General features: G+C 52.8%; 1 protein-coding gene across 1 annotated transcript; it reads left to right on the top strand.

Annotated features, from left to right (window-relative positions):
- The first annotated feature begins 501 nt into the window (after nucleotides 1-501).
- LOC117880200 (cathepsin F-like) lies at nucleotides 502-22731 on the top strand. Its single transcript, XM_034776134.1, has 14 exons — nucleotides 502-720; nucleotides 5912-6031; nucleotides 8468-8543; nucleotides 12297-12397; nucleotides 12951-13026; nucleotides 13235-13348; nucleotides 13597-13742; nucleotides 14887-14983; nucleotides 15911-15991; nucleotides 16580-16699; nucleotides 17321-17385; nucleotides 17929-18019; nucleotides 18613-18671; nucleotides 19151-22731. Exons 1-14 carry the CDS (start codon nucleotides 517-519, stop codon nucleotides 19223-19225), a joined length of 1425 nt encoding a protein of 474 aa, XP_034632025.1. The 5' UTR covers nucleotides 502-516; the 3' UTR covers nucleotides 19226-22731.
- Nucleotides 22732-23089: the final 358 nt, after the last annotated feature.

Below are 23089 nucleotides of genomic sequence, written 5' to 3'. Positions count from 1 at the left end.
GATAGGGGAGGTAATTGTCCTGCTCTACTTCACACTGATGAGGCCTCAGCTGGAGTACCATACTCAATTGTGGGTGCCACAGCTTAGGAACAATGTGGACAAACTGGAGAGAGTCCAAAGGCTTAGGAAACCTATGAGGAAAGATTTAAAAAACTGGGCATATTTCGTTTTAAGAAGCAGGGGACTGTAATCAAGCACACAGGGAATCTCAGCTAGCAGTAGCTATGTAGGGCTCATGACATGGGGTGAAGTGGGGCTGATTCTGGTCCCTAGAAGGAAGCAGCTTGCAGGAGGCTCTAGGAGTGTATGTAGGGTGCTTAGGGCACCTGGGGTAGAGAGGCCCTGAGGGGACCCAGGTAGGGTGGGGGACAGCAGCACGTGAGGGGAAGGGATGGGTGGGGCTCGGTCCCCCTGGCGGCCTAGAGGGGGCGGGCCTGTCTCTATGGCAACGGGATGCCCCGCCCTACAGCCCATATGCGAGCCCCACGCGGAGGCGGTGCTCATTCCGCGGCCGGGATGCTGCCGCTGCTGCTGGTCGGGCTGCTGCTGTCCGCTGCGCTGGTGGCCGCTCCGGGGGCCGGGGCGCTGCGGGAGCTGGAGGCTGGCCTGGACCCTGCGGCCCTGGAGGCGGCTCGCTTCGCCCTGGAGAGCTACAGCCGGGCAGCGGAGCAGCGCGGGGGGCCGGCCCGGCTGGGGGCTATCCGGCGGGCGCAGGCCCAGGTGAGGGGCTGGGCTGTGGGTAGGGATTGGGCCGAGCCGGGTTGAGCGCGGTGCGCGTGCAGGGCCCGGGCCGGCGGTGTCCGGCGACCGGCAGCCTGGCTGGGGATGGGGAGAACGGACTCTGGGTCCGTGTTTGCAGTCACGGACCGGGTGATATGAGCCAGGCAGGGGAGTGATCTGGTTTGTGCTGCGGTGCAGAAGGACTGCAAGCTGCATCATATGACCACGGCCTCGTTGCCTAGGGGTTTGGACTAGGCAGGGTACAGGGCAGAGGGGCTGGGGGCATGGACTGGGTTCTAGTGATGGAGGTGGATTGGTTATGGACTGAGTTATATAGATCAGGGCGTGACGGTGGGGTGCGTAGGGACAGGCTGGGACATATGGACTGGAGTATACTGTACAAGGGCTAGTGGGGTCTGGGGTGGGTTATGTGGACTGCGGTGGGGGGCACAGTGTGTGTTATTCGGCTAAAGGCTCTGGCTTGAGTTGTAGACTTGAAGGTCTACACATTGATCATGCAGGGCAAAGGGGTATATTGGGGTACATGGACTGGGATACAGGGCAAAGGGCTGGGGGGCATAGACTGGGTTACATGGATTTGGCAATGACAAAAGGAATAGGGATTGCAGCTTGAGGCCTGGGCCTGGTCTATGCTAGAAAATTAGGTCATCTTAACTACATGGGTCAGGGGTGTGACAAGTCCACGCCCTAAGTTTCTGTGTAGCCCGCACTAGGTCGACAGAAGAATTCTTCCATCAATCTAGTTACCGCTTCTTGGGGAGGTGGATTACCTACACCGATGGGAGATCCCCATTGGCACAGGCAGTGTCTACCCTGAAGCGCTACAGTGGCACATCTGTACTGCTGTCGTGTTTTAAATGTAGACAGGCCCTGAGGTAAATGGACCGTTGGGGTTGTAGTTGATATGCTGGGGTATAGCCTGGCCTATACGAGGGTATGGTCTGGGGATAAAGACTAGAATGTACAGTAAAAGCGCTGCTGGTGTCGTTTGAGTTCTGTGGACTGAGTGAGGGGTTATAGACAGGTGTACAGGGCAAAAGGACTGTGGGAGATGGGGATTGGGTTATATGGACTAGATTATGTGAACTGGGGCCGTAAACTGGGTTATGTGGACTGGGAGGAATTACTAATTTGTATGATTACTTATGTGTGTTTCTAAGGGCAGTTACCACCCGGTGAATCTGACTTTCCTTCCTAGTACAGTAACAGGAAGGGAACAATTGGAACCTCTGTAGAGTAACAGATTTGTGAGGTTTATAAAGAATCATCCTGCCCGGATAAATGCGATAATTTCCATAGCTAAACAAATGGACACCCGGAGAATCCTGCCAAAGGTTGGAATGTTACAAAAACACTTGCTGCAGTCTCTCGCAACATCCTAATTGAAAAATTAATTCAATTTGGCTTGGATCAGAGCGCAGTCATGTGGGCTGAACATTCTCTAAGAGACTAAGGAGATAAACAGGAAGGTGTTCGAGTTGGGGAGGTGCCTAAGTAGTACCATAGGGCATGGCTCTATTTAACTTGATGATTCAGGAGAAATAGCACATGAACGAAATTTGCAGAATATTCTAATAGTGGGAGCAGCTGGAAATACTGTTGAGAACAGAAATAATACAAAACACTCATTCATGTTAGAAAAATGAGCTTTTTCATGGAGATCTGCAGCTAACACGTGAGAGAAAAATTAATCTGAAACCCAGATACTCTAATGGAGGGAGAGCTAATCTGATGCATCAGGCAAAGACTTCAGTTGAGATAAGAAAGTATGAATGCCATTGTACAAGGCACTGGCAAGGCGTCATCTGGAATGCCGTGTTCCATTCTGTTCTGGTCACCCATGTTCAACAAAGATGAATTCAAATTGGCCCAGTACAGAGAAGGGCTCCCAGACTGATGATCGGGGAATGGAGAGCTGATTTTAGGAGAGGAGCTTGAAAGAGCTGGATTAGTTTAGCCTGGCCAGGCGAAGGCTGAGAGAGGATCTGGTTGCTCTGTCTAGGTACAGTGGGGGAGACCCCATGGAGGGAAAAGATCTATTGAAGCTAAAGGACAATGTTGGCAAAAGAACAAATGGGGATAAACTGGCCAGGAATCAACTGAGGCTGGAAATGAGAAGAAGGTTTGTGCCCATCCGAGGAGGGAGGGTCTGGAATACCTCCATAGGAGCAGTGCGGGGCAAACAACCCAGCTACGCCGCTACCTCGATATAATGCGACCCGATATAACACGAATTCAGATATAACGTGGTAAAGCAGTGCTCCGGGGGTGGGTGCTGCGCACTCCAGCAGATCAAAGCAAGTTCAATATAACGCGGTTTCACCTCTAACGCGGTAAGATTTTTTGGCTCCCGAGGACAGCGTTCTATCAAGGTAGAGGTGTAGTTTGAGGATGGAGCTGGAAAAGTTTTGGACTGGATTCTATGATGGGGCGTTGCCTGTGATAGTGGGGACTGGACTTGATAACCCAGTAGGTCCCTTCCAGCCCTACATTTCTATTGACTTAAAAGCTGATAAAAGAAAATACATGGTTCACACACCCTGTCGTGACCCTTTGGAACTACTTGCCTCAGGAAGTCATTGATGTCAAGAACTTAGCAAGATTCAAAAAGGGATTGGCCATTTATATGGATCTCAGGAATATTCACAGGTGATATATACATAATGATAACAATTTTGGAAGGGGTATAAAACCCTGTGCTTTAGGGCTTAAGCTGATCTCTGTTAGAGACCAGGGTGAGAGCTAATGGAGTGGAGGGCAGGTTATCCCATATCTTCATACTGTGGAGTTCTTGTACCTTCCTCTGAAGCATCTGTCCACTGTCAGAAACAGGATTTTAACTAGACAGACTTTGGATCTGATCCAGTCTGGTGATTCCTGTGCAAGTTTCTCTTGCAGGGTAGCCCTGGGAAGACACCCTTCCCCCCCTCCTATCCCCTGCAATCTTGCACTCCATTCTAGATCTCTCAACGCCAGAGGCTTCCTATTCCAGAGCAGAGAGGGCATAGTGTCCTGGGGCTGTGCACGAGGCTGCCTGGAACTAGGTATAACATATGTTCTGCTTCCCATGGCCCCCTGTGGGTCCTGGAAGCTGAGAGTAGCTAGCGTGCAGAGAGCTCCAGCCTCGTCCTTTGCTCTGGGGGCTGGGAGCAGAGTCAGTGCGGAGCCCTCACTCCAGCTCTACCCTGACTGGCGCGGGAGATATTCTCAAGGGGCAGTTTACTTCTATGCCAGGGCTCCTAGGAGCTACACTAATATAACTACTAACTTTAAGATCCCTTTGCAGTGCCAGAGTGGTGTGACTGAGGATTCAGACCCGCTATTCTGGATTTGTAACCAGCAGGAATTAATTAACATAATTAACAATATGTAGCATCTTTCCACTTACGAAGCCCTGTACAAAAGTACGTGATTAACCCTTCCAGATGCTGGTAAATAAGAAGATGTAATAATTAATCCACACACTTCGCACATGACAAATAAACCAGTTATCGGAACTCAAAATAGGGCAAAGCATTCTAAGCTAGCAGGAGACTCAAGAGGCGAGGAAATCCTATTAGGGTATGTCTGCACTGCAGGGGGAGGTGTAACTCCCAGCCCAGACAGCCGTGCACAGGCTAGCTCTGCTTGAGCAAGCGTGCCATAAATAGCAGCAAGTCTGCGGGGGTACGGGCAGTGCTTTGGGCTTGCTGCCCAAGTCCAATCCTGTTGGAGATCCTAGGTATGTACTCAAGCGATGGCTTGGACTAGCCACTTGGGTACGTTCCTAGGATCTCAGATGGGCTTGCATTCTGGTGGCTAGCCATTTTTATCATGCTAGGGCACGTACATCTACCCCCACTGGGAATTACACCTCCCAGCTGCAGCATAGACACACCCTTAGAGAGAACTTGCTAATGGACCTTCATGTTCCCCTGTTAGTCACAGCTAGGCCAGCACAGGACTGTCTTCTGGAGATAACCCAGTTATTGTCTTTACATCCCTAAGTGTTGGTACATTCCATTTTACTTATACCTTTGCATTACTGGTTGGAACAATGAGGAATAGACCAGACAGTTTCACTCTTGTTTCTAGTCAATTTTGCTTTTCAAGTTTGGCTAGCATATCGGAGGCTGGTCTAAAAGTTACGTTCCAATTCAACCACACATTATTGGGCTAGATGCAGGAATCGCTGGGTGAAATTCTCTGTCCTGTGTCAGGCTCCTGCCTGATCATAGTGATCCCCTCCTGGCTTAAAATCTGCAAATTTAGCACAGATCTACCCTCAAACTTCAGACTAGTGCTGGGAGATCTATAGTTTTATAAAGAACTGCGTCTGGTAGATTACTTTCTGATTGCTTGTTACCTCTGTGTGTAGCATCGATGAGACCAGTACGGGAGTAAATCGCCCAATTGTGGGGGCCACATTTTAGAAAGAATGTTGAAAAATTGGAGAGGGTGCTGAGAAGAGGGCTGGGAAAAAATGCCTGACAGTGAGAAACTTAAGGAGTGCTGCCTGTTTAGCTTCTCAAAATTATCAAAAGGTGACTTGATCCTAGTGTGAAAGTACCCTCCCAGGGAGAAAATCCTAGGTACTAAAGGGCTCTTTAGTGGAGAAAGGCAGAACAAGAACCAGTGGCTGAAGTTAAAACCAGACACATTGCCATTAAAAATAAGATGCACATTTTTACCAATTAGGGATTAACCCTCAGAACAAACTCTCAAGGGAAGTGGTGGGTTCCCCATCTCTTGATGTCTGTGAATCCAGACCTGGCTGCCTTTCTGGAAGGTGTTTTAGCCAAACACAAGTTATTGGGCTTAACACAGGGGTGACTGTGGGATATTCTCTGAATTGTGCTATACGGGAGGTCAGAGTAGATGATCTAATGGTCGTGCTTTATAAATGCTTTATATTCGCCTGTATAAGAAATAAACTATGAAATCTGAACCCAAGTTTGTCCCAACAAGATCCCTGTAGCATCCTTTGCTGTAGAGATGAGCCAGAACTTGGCTGTAATGAATATAGAGGGGAATCTTTATCTAGGCAGCTGGACACAGGCAAACTCTGGTGTTCTGTCTTCACCAGTTCCCCATTTATTGTCACTGAATGTTAAGTTCTAGGCTGGGGTCTGCAGGAATGGAGCAGAGGGTGCCATGCTCTGCCTACCCGAGAACTGTGCTCTGTCTGCAGGTGGTGAATGGGATCAAGTACTATCTGGATGTGACCCTGCTGAAGTCACCGTGTAGCCAGCACCGATTCACAAACCAGGATGCTGCTATCTGTGAAAATTCAGTGGAGCCGGAGCAAATAGTAAGGACCAGGTGCTGGGTTGTGGTTTTGTTTTGGGTCTGTCACAGATCCACCCTCTTGGTGCAACACCCCCAGCTTTGGCACAGTCTCTTGGAGGAACCCCCTCAATGCACCAGATCCCCAACGGGGGGGGCGGGGGGGGTGTCTCACCGCTTCTGTAGACTGAACCTGTGGGGTTCCAGCACTCCTGCTTCACGCTGTGAGCTCTCTTCAGTGAGTCCAGCTGAGAGAGACTCCTGGTTAATGTACCTAGCCCAGCCTTTGCAGTGACACTCAAACAGTGTTGTCAAAACAGTCGGGTTTATTAGTCAGCTGGAACACTGCGTAGGCCGTCCTTAGGTGAGCACAGAGAAATGAAGGTCAAAGCCTAGTCCTGGTCCATTCTGGCCAGCGCAGAGCCCAGCAAGCTGTAGTGAACGCCAGGTTCAGGCTGTCTCTCTCTGTCTGATGTCCTTGATCAGCTCCAAGGTGAGAACCCAGACTCCATCCAGCAGCCAGTTCCTATCCCCCACCTCCCACCTTCCAAGTCCTTTGTTCTGGAGCTGGGTGGTCTTGCTCAGCTTCCCTGCTGAGAGGTGGGGAAATCCATCTCCCTCTGGATCATTAGTTGTTAGGTGTCAGTGTCCTGGTGACTGGATTTGCCGCTGGCTTCTCGGATTCTCCATTGATACGGGGTCACCCTCAGCCAGTCCTTTTTAATGACCCATTCAGGCTCAGACAGACAGTCCTTTTCCCCCCCACTGGGCAGCCATACAAAATGTAGAGGAAACCGAGGCACACACAGGGGCTGTAAAAATATTATGGAAAAATCCTGTTTCATCACAGGGTCCACATAATCGGATCCTCCCACTCTTAATAGGTCAATTAAACTGGTGTGACTCTAGTGTCGTATCATTGACCTCCGTGGAATTAGGGCTAGATTCTCTCTGTGCACCAAGATAAATGTGGATTCATCTCACTGATTTGAATGAGGTGATTCTGGATTTACACTGCTATCACAGAGAGCAGAATCTGGGCAGAGATATTATGAATCACTGCCTTTCTCCTTCCCCCAGTAACTCCAGGAGTTCTGAAATCGTGGACACCTGGCAAGGGCCACATCTCCAACTGGGTAGGAGCCCAAAGGATACACTTAATTTGCGTTAAATGGAACAGGTATGAAGGTATGGCCGAGGGTACTGCAGCTCCCAGCATATCTTGCTTCATCTTGATTCAAGTGGAGGCCAGTTATTGTTGAGCATGGCATCCTGGGATCTGTAGTTTCCACGGCTCTGCTTTAAGAGAAGGCAGACAGTTAGGATCCCAGTGAGTGGACACATAGGGAGGTCTCATCTGGGATGCAGTAAGATGTGGGGTGGTGTTTGGGGATTGGACTTTTCCAATTCCTGATTGGGATTCTAGAAGGGGATGTTGTTCCCAAAGCATGATGGGGGGAGAACTCTGTGGGCGACTCCCCCCCCCACCCCCGCACCACCCCTGTCCTGTGCACACACCACTCTTACAGGCAAACACATTCCTTAGGGTCAGAGTAGGAGAACTGGATAAACTGTAGGGACTTCATAGCAGTGGCAGGATAGAGCTGGGATCTACCTATTTTAGAAGCAGCATCACTATCACTTGAGCTCCAGGAGAATTGCTCCTGGGTGTTTACAGTATGGGGGCTAAGACACACAGCTGATTGTCTTCTGCTGGTTGAAATCAGAAGCAAGGGCACGTGTGTATGTACACGCACACCAGTGCAAGTTTCTTAAAGTATTAAAATGGGGTATCACAAGCAGGCAGTGGAGCTGGGGCTCTGGGAGATGGCTTTGAAACTAAACAGGGACGTTACTAACACAGAACCCAGGAGCCTGGTTACATTGTAAGCGACCTGCTGGTCTGTATTTGTCCTGTGTCAGACTCTCCAGTCATTGTCCTGTGAGCCAGGCCTCTGTCTGTTGAATCCTCTCATTTGTTGTCTTGTGACCTGGCATTAGCCCAAACACACTGTAACTAGGGGATCTTTTTATAGCTTTCATTAGTAGAGGATCAGCTGAGTAACTCGGGTTCAGCCTGTTGACTGGAAGGATTCTGCTCTTCTCTGGCCCCTTTCAGCTGTGGGTCCCAGAGCATTTTACAAATAAGCTAAGACACATGCACCCCATCCAGGAGTTAGAGAAACACAGGCCCCATTTTACAGAGTACAGCTGAGAGGCTTCCCCAGCATCGCATGTTATGAGCAGAAGTAATAATAGAACCCAGGAGTCCTGACTCTCCCAGCCCTTCCGTTCTAACCCAGCAGACCCCACTTTTCTCTCAGAGCCAGGAACAGAACCCCCCACCACCATCACCATGCCCTGCCAATCCATTCGTCCCTGCAGCCTCCAGGCAGGTTTCTGTAATGTTCATTTCTGAAATTTTGACGCAAGGCCTGTTTTTTTCTCTCTCTCCTGGAAGTCTTGTCACTTTGAGGTCTGGAGTCAGCCCTGGATGAACAGACAGAAGCTGGTGAAGCAGGAATGTCGTCCAGCTGGTATGGCGAGTCTGCATGGGTGTCATCCCTTTAAAGGATCCTGACTAGAATGTAAACAAGAGCATTAAGTCTGGAATCAAAGCCACACCCCTCCACCACCTGCACACTCGGCATAGGGCCACTTATCATATATTTCCTGGGTGGAAGGAACTGGTTATGGAAGCTTTAATCCACTTCTGGCCATTAAAGAGTCATTTGGCACTTTCCCAAATAGCTGTCTGTTAATACAATCTCCTGGCCAGGCTCCAGCTCGGCTGCTTCCCCTCTGTTGACCTTAATTCCCCCCTTGTCCTCCCCTCCCCACCTGCTGTGTAGCATTGCTGTGCACTGTTGCAGAGCTGCCTTGTCTCATCCCAGAAGTGGCTGCATGTCAGCGATACCTGCATTGGTGAGACCACTCCTGGGATGCTGCATCCAGATTGGCAGACGCACCGTGAAAAAGATGGTGACAGCTTTGGAAAGGGTTCAGAGAAGATCTACAATATTCATCTGTTCTAAGGAACCATTGTGATCATCCGACCTCCTGCAGAACACAGGCCATAGGCTGGCCCTGAATTAATTCCTGGCTGAACTAGAGCAGAGCTTTTAGAAAAACACCTCATCTTGATTTAAACATTCCCAGTGGTGGCGAATCTACCCCAGCCCTGGGTCTGTTGTTCCAACGGTTAATTCCCCTCACGGGTAAAAATGTGTTTCCCGTTTCCAGTCTGAATTTGTTCAGCTTCTGGCGTGAATGATTCCCGTTCTGGAAAAGCTGTCTGGAGTGAGAGACTAAGGCCTGCTGTAGATCCTGTTTTGTCCTGGTATAGCTATGCCAGTTAGTGGTTCTGTATAACATAGACAATGTTTCACTGTCATAGTGATATCCACCCAGCCCTAGTGTGGATGCAGTTTCCTGGGGTAAAGGTACCTTTCCCAGAATAGCTTATTCCCCTTCCTGTACAGGCATACGCCTATCTATCCCCGTATAACTGCATGCACACAGAGGGGGTTGTACCACATTAACTAGACTGGTATAAAGAACAGGTGTACTTGTGGCACCTTAGAGACTAACAAATTTATTAGAGCATAAGCTTTCGTGGGCTACAGCCCACTTCTTTGGATGCATATGGAGTGGAACATATATTGAGGAGATATATATATACACACATACAGAGATCATGAACAGGTGGGAGTTGTCTTACCAACTCTGAGAGGCCAATTAAGTAAGAGAAAAAAACTTTTGAAGTGATAATCAAGCTAGCCCAGTACAGACAGTTTGATAAGAAGTGTGAGAATACTTACAAGGGGAGATAGATTCAATGTTTGTAATGGCTCAGCCATTCCCAGTCCTTATTCAATCCTGAGTTGATTTATCTAGTTTGCATATCAATTCCAGCTCAGAAGTCTCTCCTTGGAGTCTGTTTTTGAAGTTTTTCTGTTGTAAGATAGCCACCCGCAGGTCTGTCATTGAATGACCAGACAGGTTAAAGTGTTCTCCCACTGGTTTTTGAGTATTATGATTCCTGATGTCAGATTTGTGTCCATTAATTCTTTCGCGTAGAGACTGTCTGGTTTGGCCAATGTACATGGCAGAGGGGCATTGCTGGCACATGATGGCATATATCACATTGGTAGATGTGCAGGTGAACGAGCCCCTGATGGTATGGCTGATGTGATTAGGTCCTATGATGATGTCACTTGAATAGATATGTGGACAGAGTTGGCATCAGGCTTTGTTTCAAGGATAGGTTCCTGGGTCAGTGTTTTTGTTCAGTGATGTGTGGTTGCTGGTGAGTATTTGCTTTAGGTTGGGGAGTTGTCTGTAAGCGAGGACAGGTCTGTCTCCCAAGATCTGTGAGAGTAAAGGATCATCTTTCAGGATAGGTTGTAGATCTCTGATGATGTGCTGGAGAGGTTTTAGTTGGGGGCTGAAGGTGACAGCTAGTGGTGTTCTGTTATTTTCTTTGTTGGGCCTGTCTTGTAGGAGGTGACTTCTGGGTACTCGTCTGGCTCTGTCAATCTGTTTTTTCACTTCAGCAGGTGGGTATTGTAGTTTTAAGAATGCTTGATAGAGATCTTGTAGGTGCTTGTCTCTATCTGAGGGATTGGAGCAAATGCGGTTATATCTTAGAGCTTGGCTGTAGACAATGGATCGTGTGGTGTGTCCTGGATGGAAGCTGGAGGCATGTAGGTAAGTGTAGCGGTCAGTAGGTTTCCGGTATAGGGTGGTATTTATGTGACCATCGCTTATTAGCACAGTAGTGTCCAGGAAATGGACCGCTTGTGTGGATTGATTTAGGCTGAGGTTGATGGTGGGATGGAAATTATTGAAATCATGGAACCTATCCTTGTAACAAAGCCCGATGCCAATTCTGTCCACATATCTATTCAAGTGACATCATCATAGGACCTAATCACATCAGCCATATCATCAGGGGCTCGTTCACCTGCACATCTACCAATGTGATATATGCCATCATGTGCCAGCAATGCCCCTCTGCCATGTACATTGGCCAAACCGGACAATTAATGTGTTCATTAATTCTTTTTCTCTACGCAAAAGAATTAATGGACACAAATCAGACATCAGCAATCATAATACTCAAAAACCAGTGGGAGAACACTTTAACCTGTTTGGCCATTCAATGACAGACCTGCGGGTGGCTATCTTACAATAGAAAAGCTTCAAAAACAGACTCCAAGGAGAGACTGCTGAGCTGGAATTGATATGCAAACTAGATACAATCAACTCAGGATTGAATAAGGACTGGGAATGGCTGAGCCATTACAAACATTGAATCTATCTCCCCTTGTAAGTATTCTCACACTTCTTATCAGACTGTCTGTACTGGGCTAGCTTGATTATCACTTCAAAAGTTTTTTTCTCTTACTTAATTGGCCTCTCAGAGTTGGTAAGACAACTCCCACCTGTTCATGCTCTTTGTATGTGTGTGTATATATCTCCTCAATATATGTTCCAGCCTATGCATCCGAAGAAGTGGGCTGTAGCCCACGAAAGCTTATGCTCTAATAAATTTGTTAGTCTCTAAGGTGCCACAAGTACTCCTGTTCTTTTTGCGGATACAGACTAACACAGCTTCTACTCTGTAGACTGGTATAGTTCAAGCAATACAATTTTTGTGCATAGACTGAGCTCCTTAGAGCCTTAAAGATGAAGATGTGAGTTGAACTCAGGCTGTAAGTGTGTCCCCAGGGAGGAGAGTTTGGAGGGCAGAGGACTCATCAGTTCAGCAGAGAAAGGCAGATTGAGACCCAAAGGCTGAGAACTGAAGACGGACAAGTTCAGGCTAGCAATGAGGTAACATTTTTAACAGGGAGGGTTTAACTATTGGAACAATTGTCCAAGTGATGAAGAATCCAGCCTGTCCCTGTGAGTTTTTAGGGATTGGATGCATCTCTAAATCTATGCCCTAGCTCAGCCACCAGATATGGGCTGCAGGCAGGAAGGGCTGTGGGAGGTTCTCTGGCCTAGGCTATGCAGGAGGTCAGAGTGGATGATCACAATGGTTCCATCTGGCCTTCCAATCTGGGAATCTAGAAGAGTGAATGTGTCATCCGATGGCTACCAACAGGATAAGGGACCTGCTACTACTGCTAGCCAAGGGAGATCTCCTTTAGCACAAGCAGTAGAGGCTGTTGGGTGTGAAGAAGATGGGCACTGGCCCTTGTTCTCCCGTGGCGTATGAGATCTATACAGTAACTGTATTGGGGCTAACTGCAGTACTCTCGGCTGCCTCCTCTTATGTTTAGAGCCATCAGAGAAGGTCCAAAGCATGGCATCGCTGGAGCCAGAGGAGCTGGCTCATGTCAAGACACCAGAAGAACCAGTTAGCTTGGAGGCCCTTTCCCAGGTGGGTGGCTGGCTGCCTCGCTCCTCCTCCTCTCTAGCCCAGTTTGTCCTGTCTCTTGACGGGCCCCGGTCTCCCTTCTAGCGATGGTAACTCATGGCTCTATCCCAGAAGGGAGAGTGTATGGGGCTGGAACTAGAACACATGAGGCCACTTGCTCCCAGGGTAGGGCAGGGGGATGTGGCCTGGATTAGGGGAGTATGTCACATGGGGCGGGGTGCTTCTCTGGGTTGCATTTCTCCAGTCCCCTCCCATGATACGCTGCTTCATACCTTCCCCATGCCACCGCCCTGGCCTCTGGCTCCACCCCCTTGCCACTCTGCCCCTGTGCTGTGCCTCAGCGTGGCACCTCCTCTGGTCACCAGCCCTAAGGCCAACCTCCTGCAATGCTCCAGAGACAGACCTGCTGCAGGAGGAGGCTGAGAATGGGTCTATAGCACCCCCTGCAGCCAGGCACTCGCCTGGCCTTGGCAGATGGCACGTCTTCCAGTATCAGTCACTGAGTTACCGCCTCCAGCCTTCCAGGTCTCTAAGCCACTTGCCTCCCTGTCCCTAGAATGCCTCCATCCAGCTGATCTCGCTGTTCAAAGACTTCATGACCACCTACAAGAAGAGCTACAAGGATGAAAGAGGTGAGCCCCAGGTGCTGGCATATCTCTTGGGCCCCCATCCCACCAACTTTGCAGAATCCTGCGAGCCAGCTCCTGTCACCCTTTCAGCTCTTCCCACCTAAGAATCCTTTGCACTGGCTCCTGCAACACGTCAGGGAGCCCCCCGTATCTCGGACACGCTCCCTGTCTCACAATGACTCTGACTCCCTGGGTCTGCTTCCCTGTTTAGAAGCCGAGAGGCGTTTGCAGATCTTCGCGGAGAACCTGGAAAAGGCTCGGACAATCCAGGAGCTGGACCAGGGCACGGCCGAGTATGGAGTCACCAAGTTCAGTGACCTGACGGGTAAGAGGGCGATGGCTTTGGGCTCAGTGTGCCCATGGAGTCGTGGCAGCACACCCTACTGGGAAGGGCTAGGAGCTCCCCGCTCTTTACACGTGGGGCCAGGGCTGGAGTAGCCGGGAGCTCTCCCCACAGCTAGCGCTCCTGCCCCACTCTCTGCAGCGCCCCCTGCCAGGGGAGATCATAGGCAAGTACCCTGTGTCTCCTGAGTCCTTGGCGTTTCTCCACAGCTGCTTTCTGTCTCATTTCAGAGGAGGAATTTCGCTCCCTGTACCTGAATCCGCTGCTGGCTAAACTCCCGGCCCGGCCCATGAAACCGGCTGCCATCCCCAGCGACCCGCCTCCTGCCGAATGGGACTGGCGGGAGCATGGAGCTGTCACTGACGTCAAGGACCAGGTGGGTTTCCATGGCTACATTAACCCACCTCCCCTGACAGCAGCAGCTGCAGAGCTTAGGCCAGGGGTGGGCAAACTTTTTGGCCTGAGGGCCGCATCAGGTTTTGGAAATTGTATGGAGGGCTGGTTAGGAGAGGCTGTGCCTCCCCAAACAGCCAGGCATGGCCCGGCCCCTGCCCCCTATCCAACCCCCCCTGCTTCTCGCCCCCTGACAGCACCTCCCCCAGGACCCCTGGCCCATCCACCCCCTGCTCCCTGTCCCCTGATTGCTCCTGGAACCCCCGCCCCTGACTGCCACCCCCATACAACCCCCCCCCCTCCTTCCTGACTGCCCCCCGGAACCCCTGCCCCCATTCAACCCTCCTGTTTCCCGCCCTCTGACTGCCCCTCCCCCTATCCACACCCCCGCCCCCTGACTACCATCCCAAACTCCCCTGCCCTCTATCCAAGTCCCCCGCTCCCTGCCCCCTTACCGCACTGCCTGGAGCACCTGTGGCCGGCGGCATTACAGTCGCGCCGCCCGGCTGGAGCCAGCCTGGGTCAGGCCGGGCTCTGCAGCTGCGCTGCTCCAGGAGCTCGCAGCCCACTGCCCAGAGCATTGCGCCAGCGGCAAAGCAAGCTAGGGCTGCGGGGGAGGGGGAACAGCAGGGGAGGGGCCGGGGCAAGCCTCCCAGGCCAGGAGCTCAGGGGCTGGACAGGAGGGTCCCGCAGGCCGGATGTGGCCCATGGGCTGTAGTTTGCCCACCTCTGGCTTAGGCCAACATAACCTGTTGTGGCACTCTGTCCCCCGCTAGTGGCTAGACCAGGTATAGCAGCTGAGGCTGCTAATGCCTCTGAGCTAATGTACCTGGTTTAGCACAAGCTGTAGAGGCTCAGGGAGGTAGAGCCAGAGGTTGCGGGTTTGATCCCTGCGTGCGACCCTTCCAAGGATGTCATGCCACCAGTGCTAATATAGCTGTCGCTGTCTCATCCCAAAGAGCACAGGCAATGCCCTCTGCTGCGAGAGGCCAGGACAGGAGTAGCTGCAAGTTTCCTTGCAGCCAGCATTCCCGCACCATTTCCTGATGGGGTTTGGGAAAATCTGAGGGTTTGGGACACTGACATGTCACTCGTGGGCCATCATCTGTCTGGCCTTGTGTTTCCAGGGTATGTGCGGCTCCTGCTGGGCTTTCTCTGTCACCGGCAATGTGGAAGGACAGTGGTTCTTGCGCCGGGGGTCTCTTGTCTCGCTGTCGGAGCAGGGTATGTGGCTGGCACTTGTGGCGTAGAGCCAGGACTGGGCTGTGACAGGAATAAGAGGGATCCCTTATCCAGGACCCTGTGGCTCTCCCAGCCTGCCCCGCCCAATCTTGCCACACAGGGAGCTCCCTGAGTCCTGGGCTGTTTAGCCAGGAGAGGGAGTGCATGGCATGGCTGGTGCCCCAGAGAGCCTGACCGATTCCCAGGCTCCCTGGACCTAGCTGGTTTCCCTGAGACGATGGCTCTTCGGAAATCCCTGTTAAGAGTCGATCCCTGCACCAGAGTGAAGAACCCAAACTGGCTTCGAGGAGAAGGAGGGCTGGTTGCTGGGTTCCCCCTCCCACTCCTTATTTGGTGTGGGGGTCAGGAGGTGGGAGCTAATCCCCTTTCAGTGCCCTGATCTCCCCAGAGATGTTTGCAGCTTCCACTCTGATTTCAGCACTGTCAGCAAACCTGACCAGGCCTGGGTTGGTGGTAGAGCCAGGCAGCCCCTGTCAAGACCAGGGGGCCCTGTCATGTTGAGCTCTACACAAGACCCTGACTGAGGTCGCCCCATGCCCCCGGTCAGACACACTGTGAGACAGTCCCTGCCCTGCAGAGCTTCCATTCTAACTAGACCAGGGGTGGGGGAGAAAATGTGCATGGAGGGGGGAAGGAGCTTGCCCTAGGGTCAGTGTCAGGACTAGGAGTAGAACCCAGGTGTCCTAGTCCAGTGGCCCACGCTAGCTGCTGAACACCTGTGGCGGAGAGATGTGGAGCAGCCAACCGGGGATGGGGACAACTTTGAGGCCAGCAAAGCTTTGGGAGACCCTAACGGAGCCTCGGGAGTGGCTCCAGCTGGCCATGAGCATCCCAGCTGGGAGGCTGTTCCCTGGGGGGATGGGAGCCTGAGAGCCTCAGGTCAGTAAGAGCCAGTCTCTCCCCCTGCAGAGCTGGTGGACTGCGACGGACTGGACCATGCCTGCGGAGGAGGGCTGCCTTCCAATGCGTACGAGGCCATTGAGCAGCTAGGTGAGCTCAGGACCATCCAGGCCCAATGCAGGGAGGTCAAGGCCTCACCCTGACTGAGGCAAGCAGGTGAAGTTCAAGGGTTGGGCAGTTAAGGAAGATCCTCAGCTATTACTAGCTGAGGTAAAATAGAATAGCAGGGGGCTGTGGGTAGGGGTTGAGGGGCATTGGCAGGGCTGTATGCGCGGGAAACCTAGGGCTGGGGTAGCAGGCGGCTGTGGGTCAGGATTGGGGTCAGAGGCTGAGCTGTGGGTGGGGGTGATGGAGAGCCCAGGGCTGGGGTAGCAGGGGGCTGTGGGTCAGGATTGGGGTCAGAGGCTGAGCTGTGGGTGGGGGTGATGGAGAGCCCAGGGCTGGGGTAGCAGGGGGCTGTGGGTCAGGATTGGGGTCAGAGGCTGAGCTGAGGGTGGGGGTGATGGGGAGCCCAGGGCTGGGGTAGCAGGGGACTGCGGGTTGGGACTGAGGCGCATCGCAGAGCTTTTCCAAATCCCTATAGTCTTGTACAAGCCCCAGGCGAGTTCCCTACAGCAGGATCTATCTCTTAGCCCCTGGCATTATTAACCCTCCCTTCCCGGGGATCGCTCCTTCCAGGTGGCCTGGAGACAGAGGGTGATTATAGCTATGAGGGCCACAAGCAGAGCTGCAGCTTCTCCACCACCAAGGTGGCCGTCTACATCAACAGCTCTGTGGAGATCTCCCGTGACGAGACCGGTGAGTCCGGGCTCCTCCTCCTGCCTCTGCCCTGCCTCCTCCTAACTCCAGTCACTGGGGCCTGGTAGGGGGAGGGAGGGAGACTTGGAGCTGCCAGTGGAAAAGACCTGCCCTTCCACACAGCTGTGTGTGTTAGGGTAGATTGGGACCCTGTGTTGTGCCAGGCACTGTCCAGAGCCCCCAGCCGAGATCTTCCCCTGCGTCATGCCAGGCGCTGCACAGACAGTCCCTGCCCTAAAGAGGGTGGGAGGAGAAAGGCAGGCACAGAGCGGGGAAGGGCCTTGCCCAGGGTCACGTCACGCAGCCTGTTGTGGGTCCAGCCCAGGTCTCCTGAGTCCCAGTCCAGTGCCCTTTCCACTAGATCACGCTGCTCCCCCATACCTGTCCCGGGCAGTGCAGCCACCACCAAGCCTCTGCTAGCTGAGACGCACGTGCCAGAGCCCCAGAGAGTCCTGGCTGCAAGGAGCACAGGGAACCTCATGAGCAATGTGAGGCCGAGACCCCTTGGAGGCTGCTGATGCCTGGCAGGTCGTGCCTGTCTGCCCCCTTCCCAGTCAGCCCTGCGATAGACCCAGCGCCCTCCCCGCCACAGCCCAAACTCACCCATCCTGTCCGTTCCAGAGATCACGGCATGGCTGGCGAAGAATGGACCCATCTCCATCGCACTCAATGCTTTCGCCATGCAGGTGAGCTGACGCTTCGGGGCAGAGCCACCTGCTCCCATGTCCTTACAGACTGGGTGGGATTCCAGTGGAGTTCAGACTCGCTGGTTCATTACAGCCTGGTGTGGCGGGCGGGCGGGGATGCGGCGTGTGCCTCAGATAAAGAGCTGTGTGAAGGCCTGGAGGCTGCTGAGATGTCCTACCCTGACCCTGGGGCTCTCAGAATGAGGGGTTAAAACCTGGGACCTGAGTTCTAGCCGAAGGCAGGTGGTATTGGATCCAGTGGGATGCCAGAGAATGAGCTGCTGCTCAAATTCAGCAGGGGGGCTCTCCCTTTGCATTCAGTGCTGCCCCAATATCTAGGCTTGGCACTAGGTGGTGCTGTGATGCAGGGCAGGGGCTCAGTAAGGGGCACTTCCCATCCCAGAGACGGTCAGCACCGGGCAAGGGATCCCTGTATAAAGAGCCCTGTGCTCCACCCTAGGGGTAGCTGCATCTCGATGGCATTGTAGGGAATCTGTGCAGTTAGCTGGCTAATGTTATGTTCCTCATCTCCCTCCCCTTCAGTTCTACAGGAGGGGGGTCTCCCACCCCTTCAGGCTCTTTTGCAACCCCTGGATGATTGATCATGCCGTGCTGCTGGTGGGGTATGGGACACGTAAGTGACGCTAGTCTGGAATCCACAGGAGGGCCTCCACCCCTCGGGGACATCAATTCCCTAGGCTCCCTTAGACCTAATGAGCCACCTTGGGCACCATCCTGTTTCCCTCCAGGACTGGCCTTGCTGGCCCTTCCTCCATACTATCCAGCCTAGAGGAGGTAGTTCTTATTGCCACCAGCATGCGTCACTGTTGAGCCAAGTCCCTGCTGCTCCCAGCCCTCTCTCATGGATTTGTAGTGACCAGGGGCACAGAAAGGGGAGGTGGCTAGCTCAAAGGCATAGTGAGTCTGGCAGAATCAGAGAGAAACCCAGGTGTCCTGACTTCCAGCTCTGCTCTAACCACTAGACCCTACTCCTCTCTCAGAGGTGGGGATAGAACCCAGGAGTCTGGGTACTACTATGACCGGTTTCTATAATCTACAGAATCCCTCTTGCTATAAAAGTGGAAGCTGACAGCAGGGGCTCAGGCAGTGCTGGCTAATGATGCAACACTCCCTGGCAGCCTGGGCTCTGCCCCAGCCATGTATCAGGAACTGTCCAGCCCCCTCCCCTCAAGCTTAGCCTTCATGATGGCCCTTTCTACCTTCCAGGTGACCGCACCCCCTTCTGGGCCATCAAAAACAGCTGGGGCAAGAACTGGGGTGAGCAGGTGAGTCCAGTGAGGAGCAGCTGGTGCCCATGCTGTGGGTGTGGGCTGGGATAGAGACTGCTCTGGCCACCTGGCTTTGTTCCTCTCCTTCCAATCCCTCTCCCCTGCACTGGCTGCCTGGCTTTCCCGTCCTTCCCCCAGCCCCATCTCCAGGGAGGGAAGGCCAGGCATCCTCCCAGCAGCAGCTCAAGCTGGCCTCCCTCTGTTTTCTCCCACGTTTCCAGCCTGGCCTAGTTCCCCAGTATTGTCCCTGGCAGCAGAGAGCCAGGGCTGGGCAGCAGGGGGTAGAAAAGGGGGTCTTCCATCAGGGCTGCTGGACACAGACCAATCCCTAGGGTTCTCCTGGGATTCCCAGCCTGCACCTCCCAGTCTCGCCACAGGGGGGTGCCCAAAGCTAAGCCATAATGAGCAGGTGCTGGGGGAATTAGGCCTTGCTAGCTGATGGGAACCATCAACCCCTCTTTCTTTTCCTTTTCCAGGGCTACTACTACCTGTACCGGGGCAGCAGAGCCTGCGGGATGAACACCATGTGCAGCTCAGCTGTGGTGGACTAGACACTGCAGGACCTCCCCTGCCCCACCTCCCTGTGAATCCCCTCCTCTGTGTCTCGCTACACTGCCCCGGCCCACTAGCTTCCCTAGAGCCTAGGAGAGGGACTTGAAAAGGGGGAAGGGCCCTGGCTAAGCTGGGGGAGATGCCACAGTGTGGAAACGCAAAGGGGCTGGGAAGAGACTTGACTTGGGGCTGGCTGATCAGCAGGATGGGAGAGGCTGGGCCATGCTGGCAGGGGGCACTCATGCATGCATCTTGAGCCCAGAAGGGAGCCCTGGTCTGCCCCCTGTCCTGGAGAATGCCACCCAGAAAGAGCTGCAGAATTTGTCCTTATGGGCCATCTCCCAGGGCTGCATCTTTGCAAGATCTCCCACTGCTGAGGCTCCTGGCTCCCCCCCCCCAGTTGAGGTCAGTGGGACAGACTTCGTGGGGTGAAAGGCCACCTAGAGTGGGATGCTGGCGGCACTGGAGCTGCTGCCCAATCTATGCTCCAGTCCCTTGGGCCTCCTCCAGCCATGGGTTTGTGCAATACCCTGGAACGACGTGCCGCTCATCTCGTGTTCCTCCCCCGCCCCGCTGAGCTGGAACCAGGGGTCCTGGCTCCTAGCACCAGGGCTGCTTTTCAACCCACGCTCCGAAGGCAGCTCACTCTCTCCTGGCAGAGAAACGATCCCACCCCCCGGGTTTGCTTCCGTTGGTGGATTCAATACAGTCCCTGCCAGCTGTGCCCGTTCCCATCAGGCCGGGGGCGGGAGGGGCACTTCACTAATTTCAATCCCTGGCCCTAATTCTGCTACGCTGCCCCTAGCTGGAGCTGCTGCTTCTCTCTGGAACAGGGGCTGGGCCTGCTGGTTTCTATTTTTCTAGCCTGCCTGGCTGGGTCTATTACAGGGAATCACTAATGATTAGCCTCAAGATGGGGCATTAAGCCCATGAAACTGACCAGTCTCTAGATTCCGCACCCCTCCCCCCAAAACTATTTTTGTTCCCATCTCATGTCTTGGGCAAGGGTTTCCAAAGCTTCACTTTTGGGGGTGGGCGCTTGGAGGAGCCTGGGTTTACAAAGGACAGGCCCTTGGGTCACACCCCTGCCCAGCTGTGGCTTTTGGAAAACAGGAATTGCGGTGCCCCAGATTCTCCTGGCTTTCAGGGAAATGCAGGCTGCTTTGAAGGATCGGAGACTAGACTGCAGGATACAGCCAGGTTCAACCCTAGACCAAGTGGTGGCTTCGGCGCCCTCCCTCCATTTGTTAAACTTTTGAAGACCTTATAGCACCCCAGGTCCAGCACCCCAGGCAGTTGCCTGCCCCTAAATCCAGCCCTGAGTACAGCCAGCTACTGTTTAGGTGGGATTTCTTCCCCTGGCTCTCCATGGGCTCTCCTTACACTGCCAGGTGGGCAGTCCTCCCTCTGGGCTCCCCTTACAGGGCAGAGCGGAAGAAAAGCTCCCTTATATTCCAGGGCTCAGCCCTGGCACCAGCTCACATGTGAGCAGGGCTGGCCAGCCAGGGAAGCTCTCTTGGAGGCAGCAGTTCTCTGGGAGGTTGGGGGAAGGCAGCTTGGAGCACTGCATGCTGGGAGTTGTAGTCCACCCATGTCACACATGCTCTGTATTTTTCAGCCACTCTGGTGTTGCAATTTGTCTCTGAGCTATGAGAATCCACCTATCCTTTAATGCCAAACTGACTTTCCCAGGCTCCCAGACAGGGGCGTTAATATCCTCTCTGGAGCTGCTCAGAAAATATTTGTGGTTTTTTTTTCAGTGAAAAGATGTGATTTCTTTTCCCCCCCAAGAATGCAAAAAAAAAAATTTGATTCTGCCGAACTGGGCTCCTTGGTCAGACTACATCTCCCATGATGCATTATAGTCTCCCCTCTTGCTGGCTAGCCCCAGTGCCTCATGGGAGTTGTAGTTTAGGTGCTTCTTGTGCCCATTCTCCTCTATAGGCTGGGATCCTTACTCAGACTAACCTCCCATGTTACACTGTGCTCTCCCCTTTTGGGAGGCAAAGGTGGTGTATCATGGGAGATGTAGTCTGGGGAGCACCATCCATATAGGAGAATAGAGACATGAGTCAACTGAACTACACTCCACTGTGGCATTGTGGTAGCCTGTGGGAACTGAAATATTTAATTGCCAAACTATTTTGATTGCCGGGTGTTTGGGGTTTTTTTGACACAGAAACAAAAAAAATGTAGATTTTTTCCACCAAAACCGGATAGTTTTCACAGAATATTCCTTTAGGTGAAAACGTAATTTCCTGCCGGAAAAACAGCTGGGTCAGACCATTTTTGCCCAGCCTATATGCTGCCTCCACTGCAGCCGTGTCACTTCCCATGCAGGGGGTGGGCAGGTGCAGGCTACACCTGACGTCCTGGCTTCTGCTTCCAGCTCTGCTGCTCCCATGCTGTGTGGTCTGTGGGCAAGTCCCTTCTCCTTAGCTGTACAGCAAACAGGGGCTATTCCCCCCTCCTCAGCAAACAGGGGGTATACCCCTCCCCCACAGTGGGGTGCAAATTCATATAGGAAGCCTTTTGATCAGGCAAAGTGTTATTGTCAGAGTAGGTGATCAAAGTTGGATGGGGGGGAAGCCCTGTGGCTCCCTATATCTCCTGCTCCCCCCCCCTCCCAAGCACTAGTGTAAGTCCACAGTGGGAGATGGTTGAGTAGGCCTTGCTGTGATCTCGCTGCTAAAACCATTCTGTTACATTCGATTCTTTCCGTTTTGCAAAGCCGCATGTAGCACAGGTTGGGGGCTCTGAACTAACGCTGCTAGAGGCTCGCGGGGCTCCTTGGTGAAACGCACTTCGAAAGTAGATTTGCACAAGGCAAGGGGGCAGTAGCCTTTTGTGATCCTGCTTTACGCCTGCCTGGGGAGGATCTAGTCCTTCCAGTGTGTTACTGAGTGACTGGGGTTTTAGTGCCATATGTTACCGCAACACCAGCCCAGATCTCTCCTAAGCAATAAAGAAAAGCCTGGTTGTTGGGTTTTTTCCTCTCCGCTCTGGAAACTCAGGACTTAATTAGCTGATCCGGGTTCCTGGCTCAAGGACTGAAATGGCACAGAAAGGGGGCTGGAGCGCTGATCCTTTGTGGAACCTCTGCTTAAAAGAATGGGCACTTGTCCCCAGTAGACTACAGCAAGGAAGCTGTATGTACAGGTAGGAGGAAAGTTCAGCGCACCATGGCCTACCTCCCCGGCGTGGGAGGGGCAACAGGCTAAGGTTTGTTAAGCACCTTGCTTTTGGAGGATGCTGTTACAAGCGGAGGAGCAAGGAGGGGGGTGGGTGAGGTTTTTTGGGGGCAAAGTTGGATTTTCCCCTTTGTCATTTGCATGGAGAAAAATTCTGCAGGTTCTTGTAACAGAAAAATGTGAAGGGCTGTTCTGTGGGAGGGAGGGCAGGCTGGGCTTGCCACAGAGCAGTAGTAGCAGGAGCTCAGAGCGATGCTGTAGGGTTTGATGTTCCTTGATCTGTGTTCTACACAAATAATAAATGATGAACCCGGTGCCTGAGCTGCATTTTCTGTCTCGGGCCAGAGACGCTCCTCCCCCCCCCCCCCCCCCACGGGTGCTGCTTTGCAGCTTTAAAGTGGACTTTCCAGGGGTAAGGAGGAAGTGAAACAAATTTGAGGGCACTTCCCTCCTTTAGACTCCTCAGCTATGCTCACACCCTTAGTTCCAAGATCTGGTTCTCTGCCTGCTTTGACAGAGTCATAGACTGTGAGGCCAGCAGGGCCCACTGTGATCACCCAGTCTGACCTCCTGTGTCACAGGCCTTAGGACTGCCCTGAAGTGATTCCTGGTTGAATTACACACGTACTTCAGACAGAAATCCAAACTTGATTTAAAAATGGCCAGAGAATC

This window comes from Trachemys scripta, chromosome 7 (genome assembly GCF_013100865.1).
Source record: "Trachemys scripta elegans isolate TJP31775 chromosome 7, CAS_Tse_1.0, whole genome shotgun sequence".
Classification (NCBI taxonomy): Eukaryota; Metazoa; Chordata; order Testudines; family Emydidae; genus Trachemys; species Trachemys scripta.
This window is presented reverse-complemented; position numbering and strand designations above follow the sequence as displayed.

Bases quoted from the DNA above. Each gene is read 5' to 3' on its own strand.
- LOC117880200 (XM_034776134.1), top strand. From the start codon at position 517: ATGCTGCCGCTGCTGCTGGTCGGGCTGCTGCTGTCCGCTGCGCTGGTG. The intron at 16,700-17,320 runs GTGAGTCCGGGC...TGTCCGTTCCAG, and splicing joins GATCTCCCGTGACGAGACCG to AGATCACGGCATGGCTGGCG. The intron at 18,672-19,150 runs GTGAGTCCAGTG...TTCCTTTTCCAG, and splicing joins GCAAGAACTGGGGTGAGCAG to GGCTACTACTACCTGTACCG.